Source organism: Pangasianodon hypophthalmus, chromosome 15, assembly GCF_027358585.1.
Source record: "Pangasianodon hypophthalmus isolate fPanHyp1 chromosome 15, fPanHyp1.pri, whole genome shotgun sequence".
Taxonomy (NCBI): domain Eukaryota; kingdom Metazoa; phylum Chordata; class Actinopteri; order Siluriformes; family Pangasiidae; genus Pangasianodon; species Pangasianodon hypophthalmus.
This window is the reverse complement of record NC_069724.1, coordinates 25,638,578-25,655,516: the sequence shown is the minus strand read 5'-3', so window position 1 is coordinate 25,655,516 and position 16,939 is coordinate 25,638,578. Positions and strand designations below refer to the sequence as shown.

At 37.9% G+C, this 16,939-nt stretch overlaps 1 protein-coding gene across 2 annotated transcripts; it reads right to left on the bottom strand.

Annotated features, from left to right (window-relative positions):
* Positions 1–1,969: 1,969 nt before the first annotated feature.
* Positions 1,970–16,554, bottom strand: pitx1 (paired-like homeodomain 1). Of its 2 annotated transcripts, XM_026911927.3 has the most exons (5): positions 16,413–16,554; positions 15,399–15,451; positions 6,362–6,502; positions 4,779–4,981; positions 1,970–3,044 (listed from the first exon to the last, which is right to left on the bottom strand). In XM_026911927.3, the coding sequence occupies exons 2-5, from the start codon at positions 15,442–15,444 to the stop codon at positions 2,559–2,561; spliced, it is 876 nt and encodes a 291-aa protein (XP_026767728.1). In that variant the 5' UTR covers positions 15,445–15,451; positions 16,413–16,554; the 3' UTR covers positions 1,970–2,558. The 2 variants fall into 2 exon arrangements, with proteins under 2 accessions (XP_026767728.1, XP_026767729.1); XM_026911928.3 differs by lacking the exons at positions 15,399–15,451; positions 16,413–16,554 and adding an exon at positions 14,353–14,438.
* Positions 16,555–16,939: the final 385 nt, after the last annotated feature.

The window sequence follows — 16,939 nt, the reverse complement described above, 5'->3', positions numbered from 1 at the left end:
TACTATTCTTTATGTATAATTATTTTAATATGAAATATTAATAGTTTTCCTGCCTGATGTTACAGAGGCATTATTTTGAGTTCCACTTTAATGATAATTTACAGTATAGCAATTTAGTAACTGAGAATTTGGGACTTGTATATGTTGTATATAACTCACAGCCATGTTATGTATATAGTTCTAATTATTTTAGACATTTATGTAATTATAATTAAAAGCAGAGATAATTATGTATGTCGTTATAGGTATTTCTCTTATATAGTACACAGTTTTTGTCTGTTGTGACTGTTGTATGAAAATAATGGAGATGTGCTAAATGCAAATTTATTTTCATCAGCCATCACTCCAGTTGTTTTTCTATCCTCCTGCACGAGATACAATACTAAAAGCTGATTGGCTGATGAATTGGTTTCCATCAGAATGAATCAATGGCCATCATGCCTTATTAACATCAGTGTTAGCATTGCTAGCTGTTGCATTGGCTCCATATTTATCCTAAAACTCATTTACACACTCAGTCATTCAGCTGCTCACAGTGAATATATTCATATTGAAATTTAACTTAGGATCAGAATGCAAACACACACAATTTTATAAATATATTAATATGCGCTGGATTCACCTCCTACAGCTACACACACACACACACACACACACACACACACACCGTGTGTGTGGAACCGCTGTTATTTTTACAGCTCCATTTACAGTGTGCTTATTTCAGTCTGCCGTGCGTGTGTGTGTGTGTGTGTGTGTGTGTGTGTGTGTGTGTGTGTGTTATTTTGTGCGCTGGTGTATGATTTCCTACAGAAACAAGGGTTGTAAGGATTTTAACACGTGACCCTGTTTCACTCAGTAACCCGGGATGAAAACGGGGGAAAACAAAGAGCCGCTGATGTTCTGAAGCTCAGAATTGAGTGCATCAGTAAAGCGGGGATTTAATTGTCTTCTGTGTTTTAACCAAATCAGTTTAATCTAAATTTGTTTTAAATCTGAATGAAGCTTTTGCGACCTAAAGTCAATTTCATATTAAAAAATGGAATATATATATATATATATATATATATAATTTTTAAAATATATTTACATGTACTGTTGATAGAGACATGCAGGTGAATTTTAAATTGAAACTATATTAATGATATTATATTGTATTATTGCACACATTTATTTCAGGAGAAATTTGTATGTAAGGAAATATTGTAAATAGATTTTCCGTTTCGGGAGGACACGCAGGTTATTGTAGTTCAGGTTAAATAAACAGTTTAGTACGAGGCGTTATTAGCTTTACACCATCTCCTGAGTCATTAATGCTGATATGAAGTGAATAAAACCGCGATAAGGTGATAAAGTGAAGGAGCTGCAGCTCGCGCGCTCTTTTAATGAATCACAAGAACAAATTAAACTACGGATTTATAGTCCACCATTAAAACCTCTCCGTTTTTATGTTAAGTAATATTCATTATTTCAGTAAACACTGAGTTTTATATTATGACATTTAAACAAACAAACAAAAAAACAGATGATTAATGATTTGTAATGAATTTAGGATAAACCAGATCTCAAAATAAAAATCTAATGCATCAATACAGTTACAGAGAAATCTGAAAATCTGTAAATTCGGGAAACTGAAATCTGAAAATCTCAGTAACTTCTAAGTTTTTTTTATGTCTCGTATGATTCATACACAGCTGTGTCGGAAATCCAGTCAGTGATGTTTCGGGTTATTGTATAAAATGGAAATCTAAATTCTGTACACACACACATTTTAATTCATGTGGTTATTTTGGTATGAGTAGTTTATCATTAACCCGCGGAGGTTGTGCGACGTTGTGTAGAAATTGTGTTGTGAATGTGCTATGAGTGAAAAACACTGTTTAAGATCACTACTTATAGGGTTTAATTATTACGGAATTATTTTTAAATCTTTAGCTAAAGAGCATATTTCATAGCGACAATTAGTTTAAAATTCATTTTAACCATTATTTCTGTTTTATTTTCCATAAACACGTGAGGACAAATTCCAATCCACATCTGAATACAGAGTTGTTTAACCTACATTTCTTCTTTACATTTCTGTACAAAACATTTAGGTTTTTTTTTTTTCATTCACAAACATGCGGTTTATATCGGTTCAGTCAAATAAACAACGATGGCACAAAAATTAAAAAATAAAATCAAATAAAAACAGACTGAGCTTTAAAAAGCAGGCGAAGCTACATAACGGAGAGAGAAAGAGATTAGAGTTTATATACACTCCACTAAAGCAGTCTGATTAAATGGCCCGGAAACGGCAGGATTTTTTATTAAACACGAAAAAGTTCTTTTTGTTTTTGTTCAAATACATTAAACTATTTACAGAGTTGCAATGTAGCATCTTCACTTTGAAATCCAAGCGCGTGGATTTGATTAAGTCATTGTGCAAGTTCAGGTAAACAGGCGAGTTGCAAAATCCAACCGAATAATACAAACAAAAAAATCATCAGTTACAGCGGATCCAGTTTTGGTCGCGCGGGCGATTTTTTCCCTTTTCTATTCTTTACGTCTCCGTTAATCCGTTAGCTGTTGTACTGGCACGCGGATCCTCCGTATCCGAAACCGGGATGCTGCTTGGGTTTGAGTCTGAGGGTCGCGAGGCCGGAGCTGCACGTGTCCCGGTAGACCCCGTACGGCGCGGGGGGCGGGGCTCCGTACGGGCACGCGGAGGAACTCATGGCAGAATTGATAGAGGAGCCGCCGAGGCCGTTCAGGTTGCTGATGCTGTTCATGCTCGAGGCCATGCTCATGCTCATGCTCATGGAGGAAATGGAACTCGGGGACGAGAGCACGGGCTGTGACGTCAGTGGGCTCATGGAGTTAAAGAACGGGAAGTTTTTGGGCGCGAGCCCCTTGTTGGTCCAGTTGTTGTAGCCGTAGGCGGGGTACATGTCCTCATAGGGCTGCACGAGGCCCCCGAACTGCGGCAGATAGCCGTTTTTACACAAGTCCATCTGCTGATTCCGCTCGCGCTTCCGCCACTTCGCCCGCCGGTTCTTAAACCACACCTGAGCCAAAAATAAATAAATAAAAATTATATTAAATAATTAATTCAATAATAATAATAAGAAGAAGAAGAAGGAGAATACATTTATACCATAAATAGTAATATAACATTCATGAAAACAAGATTCTGTCACCAAATAATAAACCAAAATCACGTATATTTATACAGCAGCTCCGTCACTTCCGCTCCGGGAAATTATAATAAACATTTAGGCTACAGTATTGTCTTCTCCATGAGTGTAAAAAAATGGATTGTCTTCATCGGCTTAATTTTACATTATAACACAAACATGCAACAGTTCGGGGACTAAAACAATCATACAACAATAATATAACAGAAATAAAACACTGATCAGGCATATAAACATAAAACAGCAGTAAAAAAGAGCAAAGTTATTATTCCTGTTAAATAGATGAATTTAAAATGTGGGGATTTTGATGTAAAAACAGAATTAAAGCGGAATTGTTGGAATTATAATAATAATATTATAAAACCGGAGAATTAGATATTTAATTATTTATAAATTTGACATTACATTCCACAGAAAAGAAAGAGATTGCATGCTTTTTCACCCAAATTAATGAACATATATCTAACTATACAACAACACTAAGCTTAGATTTAGATAATTATTTTACAGTAAATGAAAGACATGCACGTGTATAAATATATGGATTCGATTAAAAATTCACTTTACATGTTAGAAATAAATGTGTGTACTATATAAACAATTTTTTTTTAAAAAAGGAGATTAGTGATATTGTAGCTTATTTTTTTCTAAAATAAACTCCAGTAGGCGGGAAAATTTCGATTCAAGTTCAGTAGTAAACTCAGAGACAGATGAAGCCTCACAGTGCGGAAAAAATATTTTTGGAATGTTATGTAGACCTAGATTTATTTATGCATTAAATTCAAATATATTGAAACAAAAATCTATGAATAATAATGAATAATTATGTGATGTTATTACACTAAAGTGAAGGTTAAGAGTTCAGAGCTATGGGATACTTATTTAGTAAAAAATTAATGCAGAAGTCAAAGTGAATTTCCAGTGGCTGCAAATATTTTAAAAATTAAAAAAAAATGTAAAAAAAAAAAAAAAGATAAAGTTTTTAAAATTCTGAAACAAAAACAGAATTTCTGTAAGCGTGCAAAAATGTCTTTGATCAAATATCCACCTACGTTTATTTTACTTCTAATTGTAGTCTTATTTTAGTTTCATTCACTATTAAGCTTCTTGTCTCAGTTTAGGTCTTATTATTTTTGTCTTTATTTTTACTGAGTTAAAGATGGCTTTTTTTAATGTTTTTACTGAACAATCGCAGCTTATTTCTTATACTTCTGATATTTAATATTTGTGTCTAATTCAGAATGAAATTTAATCTCTTGTTTGCTTTACTGGAATTTTATTATTATGTTAAATCCGGTATTATAGTGAATCTGAGCAGTATTAAATTCAATAATACTAAATTAAATAGTGGTGGTACTTTTTATGCATTAAATATATAGCAGATTATTCGAAACATATAAACTCTAAACTAAATATTTTCGTTTTTTTCGGCACAAGAACTAATTTTATTTATTTATTTATTTTAATTTGTCGAAAGATTGAAGCGTAAAGTTCAGACATTTAATCGCTATAATTGGACACGTAAATGTGCGCGTTTTAAAGTTATATTTGCTAATTTTATTTTTTATTTATATTTATTATATTGTTTGTAAACGCTTCTCTCACCCGGACTCGCGCCTCTGTCAGGTTGGTCCACACGGCGATCTCCTCGCGCGTGCTCATGTCCGGGTACCGGTTCCGCTGAAACGTGGCCTCGAGCTCCTGCAGCTGCTGGCTCGTGAAGTGCGTCCGCTGCCGCCGCTGCTTCTTCTTCTTCGGATCGTCCGGGTTTCCGTCCTCAGCGCGCTGCTCTACAATCCGCTCCTTCTCTGCAGAATTAATTCAGAATTCATTTACATTTATTTTTAGCTCTTAAACAGTAATTAACGCCTTATTTAATGTTTACAATTAATGTATTTATAACTACAACTGTGAATATAATTAATAATAACCTTTATTTAACCAGGTAAGTCAACTGAGAACCAGTTCTCATTTACAATGACGATAATTATATATACATATAAATGTGTATTTATAAATCGACATTTAATTTGTTTGGCAGACTGAAAAAATCATAAGCAATTACTTATTTTAATTTACAATTGGTATTCACAGTTTATTAATGTTTTCTTTTCTTTTTTTTTTTTTTTTTGTATACGTGATTGCATCATTCGGTCAGAATCAGATTTAAAATGTATTTACAGTTATACTTTTGTCCAAGAGAATATTACGATAGAAATTCTGACTAATGTTTAATTAAAATAAAAAAAAAAGTTCTCATGCAAGCCTTCAGACAATTAAAAGGGCCAAAAAAAACACGCTTTATAATTCGAAGTAGATTTTTTTGCAGGTGAAATTTCTACAGATTTCTACAGTCTGCAGGCGGCTGAATCAGAGCCTAAAGATAATCTAATCTTCAATCTTCATCTAAATCTGAGGCTCATTAAACATCAATCTGGAGCGAGCAGGCCGACGGTTTTCAGTGGCCTGCAGGATTCGTGTTAAACTGAACACTGCTGCGTTGTGCGAGTTCCAGTAAAAATAATGCATAAATAAATGTAAATGTGAGCCTGCTGTCTATTTCTGCACATTTTAGCGGATTGAACACTGAACACAGAATTTCGGCAACACAATCTAAAGTTACTCAGTCAGACTTAAAGCTTCTGTGCAATTCTATTTTTGTTCCTCGAAGTAAAATGGTGGCCCTAAAGGTCAGGCTGTGAAATGGAATGAGTTTTAAAGGTTCTCTAAGTTCCACTAAAGAGGTTCTCCGAGTTCCGCTCCACCGAAAGCGTCGGTACGGTTCAGGACGCAGTTCAGGGTCAGTGTGCTGCTCCGCGTGCATCTAAACATCAAGCCTATTAAAGTTACCATTAAACATAACAATAAACATAAAATTAACTAAAACTAAACATGAACCGACGATAAAAACCTAAAACTAAAACATATTCTGAATTTAAAACTAAAAATAATTAGTAATAAGAAGAAATAAGAGAAGCCGAACATCTGGCCGCTGACTGCAGGCCTTTTTACTTTATACTTTAAGATTCCAGTCATTTGTTATTTTTATTAGAAGCTGTTTATTCACAAGTCTCTACATTCTAAATGTGAAATTCAATACTTTACTAATCATTAAAATCTAATAATGATACCGCCACAGTGCACGCGACTCGCAATAGCGCTCGTGCTGCCGTGATTAATTCCTCTACCTGCAGTCTCCGTGTCCGAGGACTCGCTGCTCGTGTGCTCCAGCGTGTCGCGCGCGACGTGAGCGTGGAAAGCGGAGGCCATGTCGCGCGCTGGCGGGAGTCTCGCGGCGTCGGTGGCAATTCGATCTAAATTCATCCCACCTTCAGAAAAAGACAGTGTGTGTGTTAGAGCAGTGCGTGTCTCAGTCAGCTGCCGCCATATTCCCGGACAGAGAGACAGACAGAGAGACAAACAGAAAACCAGAGAGAGAGAGAGAGAGAGAGAGAGAGAGAGAAACAGCAGGTCTGGTATTCCCGAGGTAAAGGCTAACACTGCGGCTTCAGCTTGCGCGAGTTTCGCTTTCCACCGTACTCTCCTCCCCGGTCCCACCCTCCCATACACACACACACACACACATACACACACATATACACACACACACACACACATAGACACATACACACACACACACACACACACACATAGACACATACACACACAGTGCTAATCTGAATTGAATAAACAGCTGCCCGCGAGGCACACACACACACACACACACACACACACACATACAGGTGTAGGTTTTGGGACACTGGGTTGGTGGTGGTGGTGGGGGTGCACACTGAGGGTCAACATTCAATACTGTACAGGACAAATTCAGAGAAAATCTTATTTGTTGCTAAGTTATCACAACAGACTGTACACTACTCACAACAGAGTGTACACTACTCACAACAGAGTGTACACTACTCACAACAGACTGTACACTACTCACAACAGAGTGCACACTACTCACAACAGAGTGTACACTACTCACAACAGACTGTACACTACTCACAACAGAGTGTACACTACTCACAACAGAGTTCACACTACTCACAACAGACTGTACACTACTCACAACAGTGTACACTACTCACAACAGAGTGCACACTACTCACAACAGACTGTACACTACTCACAACAGACTGCACACTACTCACAACAGAGTGCACACTACTCACAACAGAGTGTACACTACTCACAACAGAGTTCACACTACTCACAACAGAGTGCACACTACTCACAACAGAGTGTACACTACTCACAACAGAGTTCACACTACTCACAACAGAGTGCACACTACTCACAACAGACTGTACACTACTCACAACAGAGTTCACACTACTCACAACAGAGTGCACACTACTCACAACAGAGTGTACACTACTCACAACAGAGTTCACACTACTCACAACAGACTGTACACTACTCACAACAGAGTGCACACTACTCACAACAGAGTGTACACTACTCACAACAGACTGTACACTACTCACAACAGAGTGTACACTACTCACAACAGAGTTCACACTACTCACAACAGACTGTACACTACTCACAACAGAGTGCACACTACTCACAACAGAGTGTACACTACTCACAACAGACTGTACACTACTCACAACAGAGTGTACACTACTCACAACAGAGTTCACACTACTCACAACAGACTGTACACTACTCACAACAGAGTGCACACTACTCACAACAGAGTGTACACTACTCACAACAGACTGTACACTACTCACAACAGAGTGTACACTACTCACAACAGAGTTCACACTACTCACAACAGTGTACACTACTCACAACAGAGTGCACACTACTCACAACAGACTGTACACTACTCACAACAGACTGCACACTACTCACAACAGAGTGCACACTACTCACAACAGAGTGTACACTACTCACAACAGAGTTCACACTACTCACAACAGAGTGCACACTACTCACAACAGAGTGTACACTACTCACAACAGAGTTCACACTACTCACAACAGAGTGCACACTACTCACAACAGACTGTACACTACTCACAACAGAGTTCACACTACTCACAACAGAGTGCACACTACTCACAACAGAGTGTACACTACTCACAACAGAGTTCACACTACTCACAACAGAGTTCACACTACTCACAACAGACTGTACACTACTCACAACAGAGTTCACACTACTCACAACAGAGTGCACACTACTCACAACAGAGTGTACACTACTCACAACAGAGTTCACACTACTCACAACAGAGTTCACACTACTCACAACAGACTGTACGCTACTCACAACAGACTGTACGCTACTCACAACAGAGTGTACACTACTCACAACAGACTGTACGCTACTCACAGCAGAGTGTACACTACTCACAACAGAGTGTACACTACTCACAACAGAGTTCACACTACTCACAACAGAGTGTACACTACTCACAACAGAGTGTACACTACTCACAACAGAGTTCACACTACTCACAACAGACTGTACACTACTCACAACAGAGTGTACACTACTCACAACAGAGTGTACACTACTCACAATAGACTGCACACTACTCACAACAGACTGTACACTACTCACAACAGAGTTCACACTACTCACAAGAGTGCACACTACTCACAACAGACTGTACACTACTCACAACAGAGTTCACACTACTCACAACAGACTGTACACTACTCACAACAGAGTGCACACTACTCACAACAGACTGCACACTACTCACAACAGAGTTCACACTACTCACAACAGTGTGCACACTACTCACAACAGAGTTCACACTACTCACAACAGTGTGCACACTACTCACAACAGAGTTCACACTACTCACAACAGAGTTCACACTACTCACAACAGACTGTACACTACTCACAACAGAGTGCACACTACTCACAACAGAGTGTACACTACTCACAACAGACTGCACACTACTCACAATAGACTGCACACTACTCACAACAGAGTGTACACTACTCACAACAGTGTGCACACTACTCACAACAGAGTTCACACTACTCACAACAGAGTTCACGCTACTCACAACAGACTGTACACTACTCACAACAGACTGTACACTACTCACAACAGAGTGCACGCTACTCACAACAGAGTGCACACTACTCACAACAGAGTGTACACTACTCACAACAGACTGTACACTACTCACAACAGTGTACACGCTACTCACAACAGACTGTACGCTACTCACAACAGTGTACGCTACTCACAACAGACTGCACACTACTCACAACAGAGTGTACACTACTCACAACAGAGTTCACACTACTCACAACAGACTGTACACTACTCACAACAGAGTGCACACTACTCACAACAGAGTGTACACTACTCACAACAGACTGTACGCTACTCACAACAGTGTGCACACTACTCACAACAGAGTGCACACTACTCACAACAGTGTGCACACTACTCACAACAGAGTGCACACTACTCACAACAGAGTTCACACTACTCACAACAGACTGTACACTACTCACAACAGACTGTACACTACTCACAACAGAGTGCACACTACTCACAACAGAGTACACACTACTCACAACAGACTGTACACTACTCACAACAGACTGTACACTACTCACAACAGAGTGTACACTACTCACAATAGATTGCACACTACTCACAACAGAGTGTACACTACTCACAACAGAGTGCACACTACTCACAACAGAGTGTACACTACTCACAACAGAGTGCACACTACTCACAACAGAGTGCACACTACTCACAACAGAGTGTACACTACTCACAACAGACTGTACACTACTCACAACAGAGTTCACACTACTCACAACAGACTGAACACTACTCACAACAGAGTTCACACTACTCACAACAGAGTGTACACTACTCACAACAGTGTACACTACTCACAACAGAGTTCACACTACTCACAACAGACTGTACACTACTCACAACAGACTGTACACTACTCACAACAGAGTGCACACTACTCACAACAGACTGTACACTACTCACAACAGAGTGTACACTACTCACAACAGACTGTACACTACTCACAACAGAGTGCACACTACTCACAACAGACTGTACACTACTCACAAAAGAGTGCACACTACTCACAACAGACTGTACGCTACTCACAACAGAGTGTACACTACTCACAACAGACTGTACGCTACTCACAACAGACTGTACACTACTCACAACAGACTGTACACTACTCACAAAAGAGTGCACACTACTCACAACAGACTGTACGCTACTCACAACAGACTGTACACTACTCACAACAGAGTGTACACTACTCACAACAGAGTGCACACTACTCACAACAGACTGTACACTACTCACAACAGAGTGTACGCTACTCACAACAGAGTGCACACTACTCACAACAGACTGTACACTACTCACAACAGAGTGCACACTACTCACAACAGACTGTACACTACTCACAAAAGAGTGCACACTACTCACAACAGAGTGCACACTACTCACAACAGAGTGCACACTACTCACAACAGACTGTACACTACTCACAACAGAGTGCACACTACTCACAACAGAGTGCACACTACTCACAACAGACTGTACACTACTCACAACAGACTGTACACTACTCACAACAGTGTACACTACTCACAACAGACTGTACACTACTCACAACAGAGTGCACACTACTCACAACAGAGTGCACACTACTCACAACAGAGTGCACACTACTCACAACAGACTGTACACTACTCACAACAGTGTACACTACTCACAACAGACTGTACGCTACTCACAACAGAGTGTACACTACTCACAACAGAGTGCACACTACTCACAACAGACTGTACACTACTCACAACAGAGTGTACGCTACTCACAACAGAGTGCACACTACTCACAACAGACTGTACACTACTCACAACAGAGTGCACACTACTCACAACAGACTGTACACTACTCACAAAAGAGTGCACACTACTCACAACAGAGTGCACACTACTCACAACAGAGTGCACACTACTCACAACAGACTGTACACTACTCACAACAGAGTGCACACTACTCACAACAGAGTGCACACTACTCACAACAGACTGTACGCTACTCACAACAGTGTACACTACTCACAACAGACTGTACGCTACTCACAACAGTGTACACTACTCACAACAGAGTGCACACTACTCACAACAGACTGTACACTACTCACAACAGACTGTACGCTACTCACAACAGAGTGCACACTACTCACAACAGACTGTACACTACTCACAACAGAGTGTACACTACTCACAACAGAGTGTACACTACTCACAACAGAGTTCTACATATTACAGTTTTTAGAGTTCTTTCTAGATATTAAACATTAACATAGTTACACAGGGTCTGTCAGTGGAAAAGGAAACACACACACACTTTATTACGCCATAAACCCAGTGGGTAAAAAACACTGTCTGAGTTTAGAGTTTTGAGGAATTCGGATTCAGTATTATATGGATTCAATATTAAAATATGGAAATATTCCGGGTTTCATTTAAATCTTTTTTTAATAGACGGGATCGCGCAGGCGTCTAACCGTGCACGCGCACACAAATAAAACGGACTATTTATAGCGTATTGTTGTGGGAGAGAGACAGACAGGTCGCGGTTCTGTCTCCCTTAACTGGACACAGTTATTCAAGATTATCTACAGCTCTACCATAACAAGTGTGTGTTTAACAGTGCTGTTTCTGGGTTAGGGCTGTGTTAATCTTACACACTGTAAACACCGCGAATCCGCATTTTAATATGAGAAATGTTGTCGCATTGTTCATGAGTCTAATGCAGAGTGATGCCGGTGTGATGGCCGGGTTTCAGAACATAGTGCACAAGGACAAGGACAAAACAGAAATCAGTACAACATGCAGGCTAATAAAAGCTATTGCTAAATTGAATTATTGATTTTTTTATTATTACAAATTAAAAGCTTCGTGTTTAACCTGAAGGTCTTTATCGCATTTTAGTGTAATATATTCTCCTGAACAGTGTCAGTATGAGCGTTAATCTGTAAAATATTTTATACTGAGTTTATAAATCATTATATAACTATAGATAATTAAATCCACGGTTCAGGCTGTAATCCATCACAGAGTTCAATCTTAAAAACACACCAGCAGCCTGTAAAAGAGGAAATGTGTTGAGGTTTAATCTTTTATTCTCCTTTTCATTTCCAAACCCTAAAGTTCTGATCCAGTAACTACATGAACATCACTGCAAAGTGAATGCAAATATAAACTGAATATTATGAGAAATTTTTAAACGTTTGAGGAAATGTAATAATTTGAGGAAATGTATTATTAAGAGGATAGGTACAGCTCTTTAGAGTGTCTGAAGATGTTTAAAGCCAAACAGTTCTCTGCAGGTTTTAAACTGATTTGTGCCTAATGCGTTTATTTTATTCTTTTTTAATTTTATTTCCTTTTACACACAGTTATTATTATTAGGTATTTTTATTTAATATCATATGTGTGTCGTATGTATTATTAATAACATATTGTTACTGATAATATTAAAGCCAATGATGTTTGAAGTGTGAGATGCTGAAAGACGAGAGTGTGAAGGTTAAAACAATATCGCAGTGTTCTCACGCGCACGCGGACCAGCGGACAGAATTATAGCTACGTGTAATGAGACATTTCTAACGTTTTTGTGACGTCACTACCTCTGTAAAGCAACGTCAACAATAAAAATTCTGCTTTAATTCTCTAATCCCGTACTCTTATTATTACACACTGTAATTAATGATGTTAGCAACTTTAATATTCAGCACTGAAAAGGGTTTATAAAAGCTTTTATATTACCGAATGAACGCGATATTAATTGTAGGATAATTATAATTTTTAAACCGGATTATGAAACTGCAGCTAAAAGGCCCGTAAATGCGAAAATGACCGGATCGGGTTAATTCGGTGATAAACAGAATGAGATTATCAGATAGCGTGTGTGTGTGTGTGTGTGTGTGTGTGTGTGTGTGTGTGTGTGATTTTACAGGCGCCAGACTTTAAGGATTTGAGGCCATTTGATGAGGTTTAGTGACAGAGAGTCGGTGAGAGCTGCCTTTTCAGGGCTCTAAAGTATTCCTCATCATCCTCCATTAAAACCTCACACTCCATCCCGCTCTTCACTTCCGCATCTCTCGCCCTGATTCCGTTTTAATTCCGGGAGGTCAGAGGTCACGCGCTCTCTCTCCGCGCTCAGATGACTCCGATACTTTCTATTATGTAAAAATATGTATTATTCGGCTTGAGTGTGACTCCTTTTTCTGCTTGTTTAAAAATGTTTAATTCACTTTAACTCGTCTACAGTTTAGTCTAATTTCGGTATTTGATTGTCACCTGTTTACATTCAGTAAAATAAGAATATAAACCTGAATATTCCTCAGAGCACCTGGCCTGGCATCAAATAAAGTACAATAAAATTCTAAACAATGTTCAAACACATAAATACAAACACTTAACATGTAAATAAGCACATGCTTTTGACCAAATATGCTATAAAATAATCCCTTAAAATGAAGAAATTAATAAATAACATCAATAATAATAATAATAATAAGGCAGAGTAAAAGTTTAAACGTAAAATTCACGTCCTCATAAGAACTTTTTACATATTAACAGAGAATAAAGGAGGAGTTGTAAATATAACAGCAAAATATGCAGATTAAAAAATTCTTGCTGGTGTTTAATTTTCAAAAATGTGTTTTTTGGGCATGTTTAGTAAAGCTGAAATGAGTCTTACATTACAGGATATTTTTAGGGTTAGCCTTCATGAATTAAAATAGAATTAAATAGTAGAAATATAAATCAGGTCTGAAAGTTTGAATAAAAATGTTACAGTTGTAAAGGGAACTTTCCAGTGTTCAGTATAAAGCCATGAATTTCATAATATGTTTTGAAAATCCTTTTCTTCTCTGGAGCTGATCAGAGAAAGTATGAAATTAAATGGTTAAACCTGACGCTGTATTTTATTTATCAGACTGTTAAACCAAAGTGCTTCACAATTTTAAATTATTTTAATATTTCACAGTTTATTTTATTTTTGTGAAAGCAGAACGGATGAAACGCAACTAATACGCTGTAAAGAAATTATATTAAAGTATATTTAAATTCTAATCGGAGCAGAAGCAGAAAGAGAAGCCTGTGTTAATTGTAAAAGAGCTTACACATGTCAAATGGCGTGTTCCTGTGACCGGAAGTGATTTTAACTCGGTGGTTATTTTAGCTCCTGATCTGTCTCACCTGCTCTCAGTCCACGCGCGCGCTACAGGTGATCACGTGCTTCTTAATGCATTAATGCAGAATAAATAATTAATAGTGTCACCGACTAACATAATTAATTAACTTTGTATTAATTAACATGGAAGCAGAGTAGTGAGATATTAAACACTTTTGGTTTGTGGTGGAAATTCACTCTGTCTGAATACATATTTTTTTAAATTAGACAGAGACTGTAAATGGGAAAAAACTGAAGTAAATAAAGTCTCTTTTCACGTATTAGTGATTCTTTTTTTATGTTATTCTACACAAGCCTTATAAGAAACATAAATTAAACTCTTTCCTTTTTTTTTCTTTCAGGCCTTCAGACCGGTTCAGTGTAGAATCAGCTGAGTTTATAGACACTGCATGTTATTTATTATTTCTCACTAAAAACCTTTTACATATTTTATTTAATGATTATATGAATATTTAATATAATTTATCTGTTTGCTTTAATTAAAAGCGCAAAGTTTTCTCGAAGCTTTTGTCGATGACGTAAAATTGACATAAAACTTTATTTAAAAAGTTTCAAAGATTTTAAACAGTATGAACGGTTTATTTATTGATTGATTGATTGATTTATACTTAATCACACGTAATATAAATACTAATATCATCGTTTGTCATGTAAACTGCAGATCACTCTCATGCACGTGCAGTTACATTTTTACCAAAAAACATAAAAATAAAATGAAAATCCAGTAAAAACAAAAAGCCAGTAAATACAACGGCTCAGTAACAATACAACAATAACAATAATAATGTGTTCTGTGTGTGGATTGTGCATTTATGGTCTGTATCTTGTCTGTAGAGTTAAAGAGTACTCTTGCAATTGATCAGCAGTGTGTGTGTGTGTGTGTGTGTGCGTGTGCGTGTGTGTGTGTGTGTGTGTGTGTGTGTGTGACACAGAGAGAGAGAGAGAGAGAGAGAGAGAAACTGAGGTGTTCAGTACCTGCATCTTCACATGACATCACATTTTTGGACAAGTTTAATTCCATTCCTAATCTGGAAAGTAAAAAAAAAAGTCCTTTTTACAATTACAGAATGATTATAGAATAATTTTATTTAAAAAAATTTACAAAACTATTACATAATAATTATTACAGAATTACAGTCACACAACTGTTAGTGTCAATCACAGAGCCTGAGTTTTTTCATTTACAGAAAGGTAGGTTTCCCTCTTGTCTCTCTGGGAGAACCTGTAATGTTCTATACAGAACTCAAACACAGAGTTTCTCTGCTAGTAAAGAGCTTTTAAACTCTAGAACCCAAACTCATCCAAGGTACCCATGCAGGAACCTTTCTCCCTAAAGTGTTCCAGAAATAATCTGTATGTGTGAACAAGGATTAAAGCTCTTTTCCCTACCATGCACACTTCATACACACACACACACACTCTCACACACACACACTCTCTCTCTCACACACAAATATATATTTTGCAGAAAGTGACAGAACAGAAGGTTTAAACATCAAAACACTCTGAAATGTTGTCCATAAAGACTGCGTGTCTGCTGACCTCTCTTATCTACACTGACCTCGAGTTTTATACCCTTAATAAATCTCCGGTCTAAAAACCACTCAGACACACACACACACACACACACACACACACACACCGTGTGCGCGCTCCTGTAGGTTGCTGAAATGTTTGAAACTGCAGAACAGCAGCGGAACATTCTGCACGAATAAACTGAATTAGTAATTTGTATATGAACTTAGGATTTGTATAAATATATATGCTAATTCACAGTCACACATACACACACACACACACACACACACACACACACACACACACACTAGATGCAATATTAACAGCATTAAAAACAATAGCACACGAAATTCACAGACTCAGATGCAGCAGTGACGTCACTATAATCGCTTATGAGTTTCACATTAATAATTAATGCACGTTCTTGATTAAAGCAGCGCGTGACGTTTCCATTAAAACCCCGTCTCTCACCTGTCAGTCCCGCAGAGCAGTGTAATGCTGTAGTGTGTGTGTGTGTGCGTGTGTGTGTGAAGTTTCCGCGGTATCAGAGTGTGTCCATGTGCAGGTAAATCACAGCTCCAGCCAGGTGTGCGCGAGCGCGTGATCGGTTTGAAAAGCCGCGCTGAGTGCGAGAGCAACCTTTTTCTGCTGATCTGACGTCACTCAGGCGACCCTTTCACCCCCTCCCCTCACGCGACCAACTGATACACATATTAATAACAATAACAATAACAATAATAATAATAATAATAATATAGGGTGTCCCAAAAGTCTCCATATAGAGGAGAAATTAACACTTTTTTTTAGCAAACTGTAACTTCATCCTCTACATGATTGCTATTTCTTGGTAAACACACGGAGTCTCTCTCCCACTCAGGATGAAGTGGCTAACACATCTGGTGTTATACATGTACCTGCATCTCCAGCACAGTGGTGTGGCAGCTTCACGATCCAGCCATGAGACTGATTTCACTGTGTTCTAAGTACGAAAAGTATTA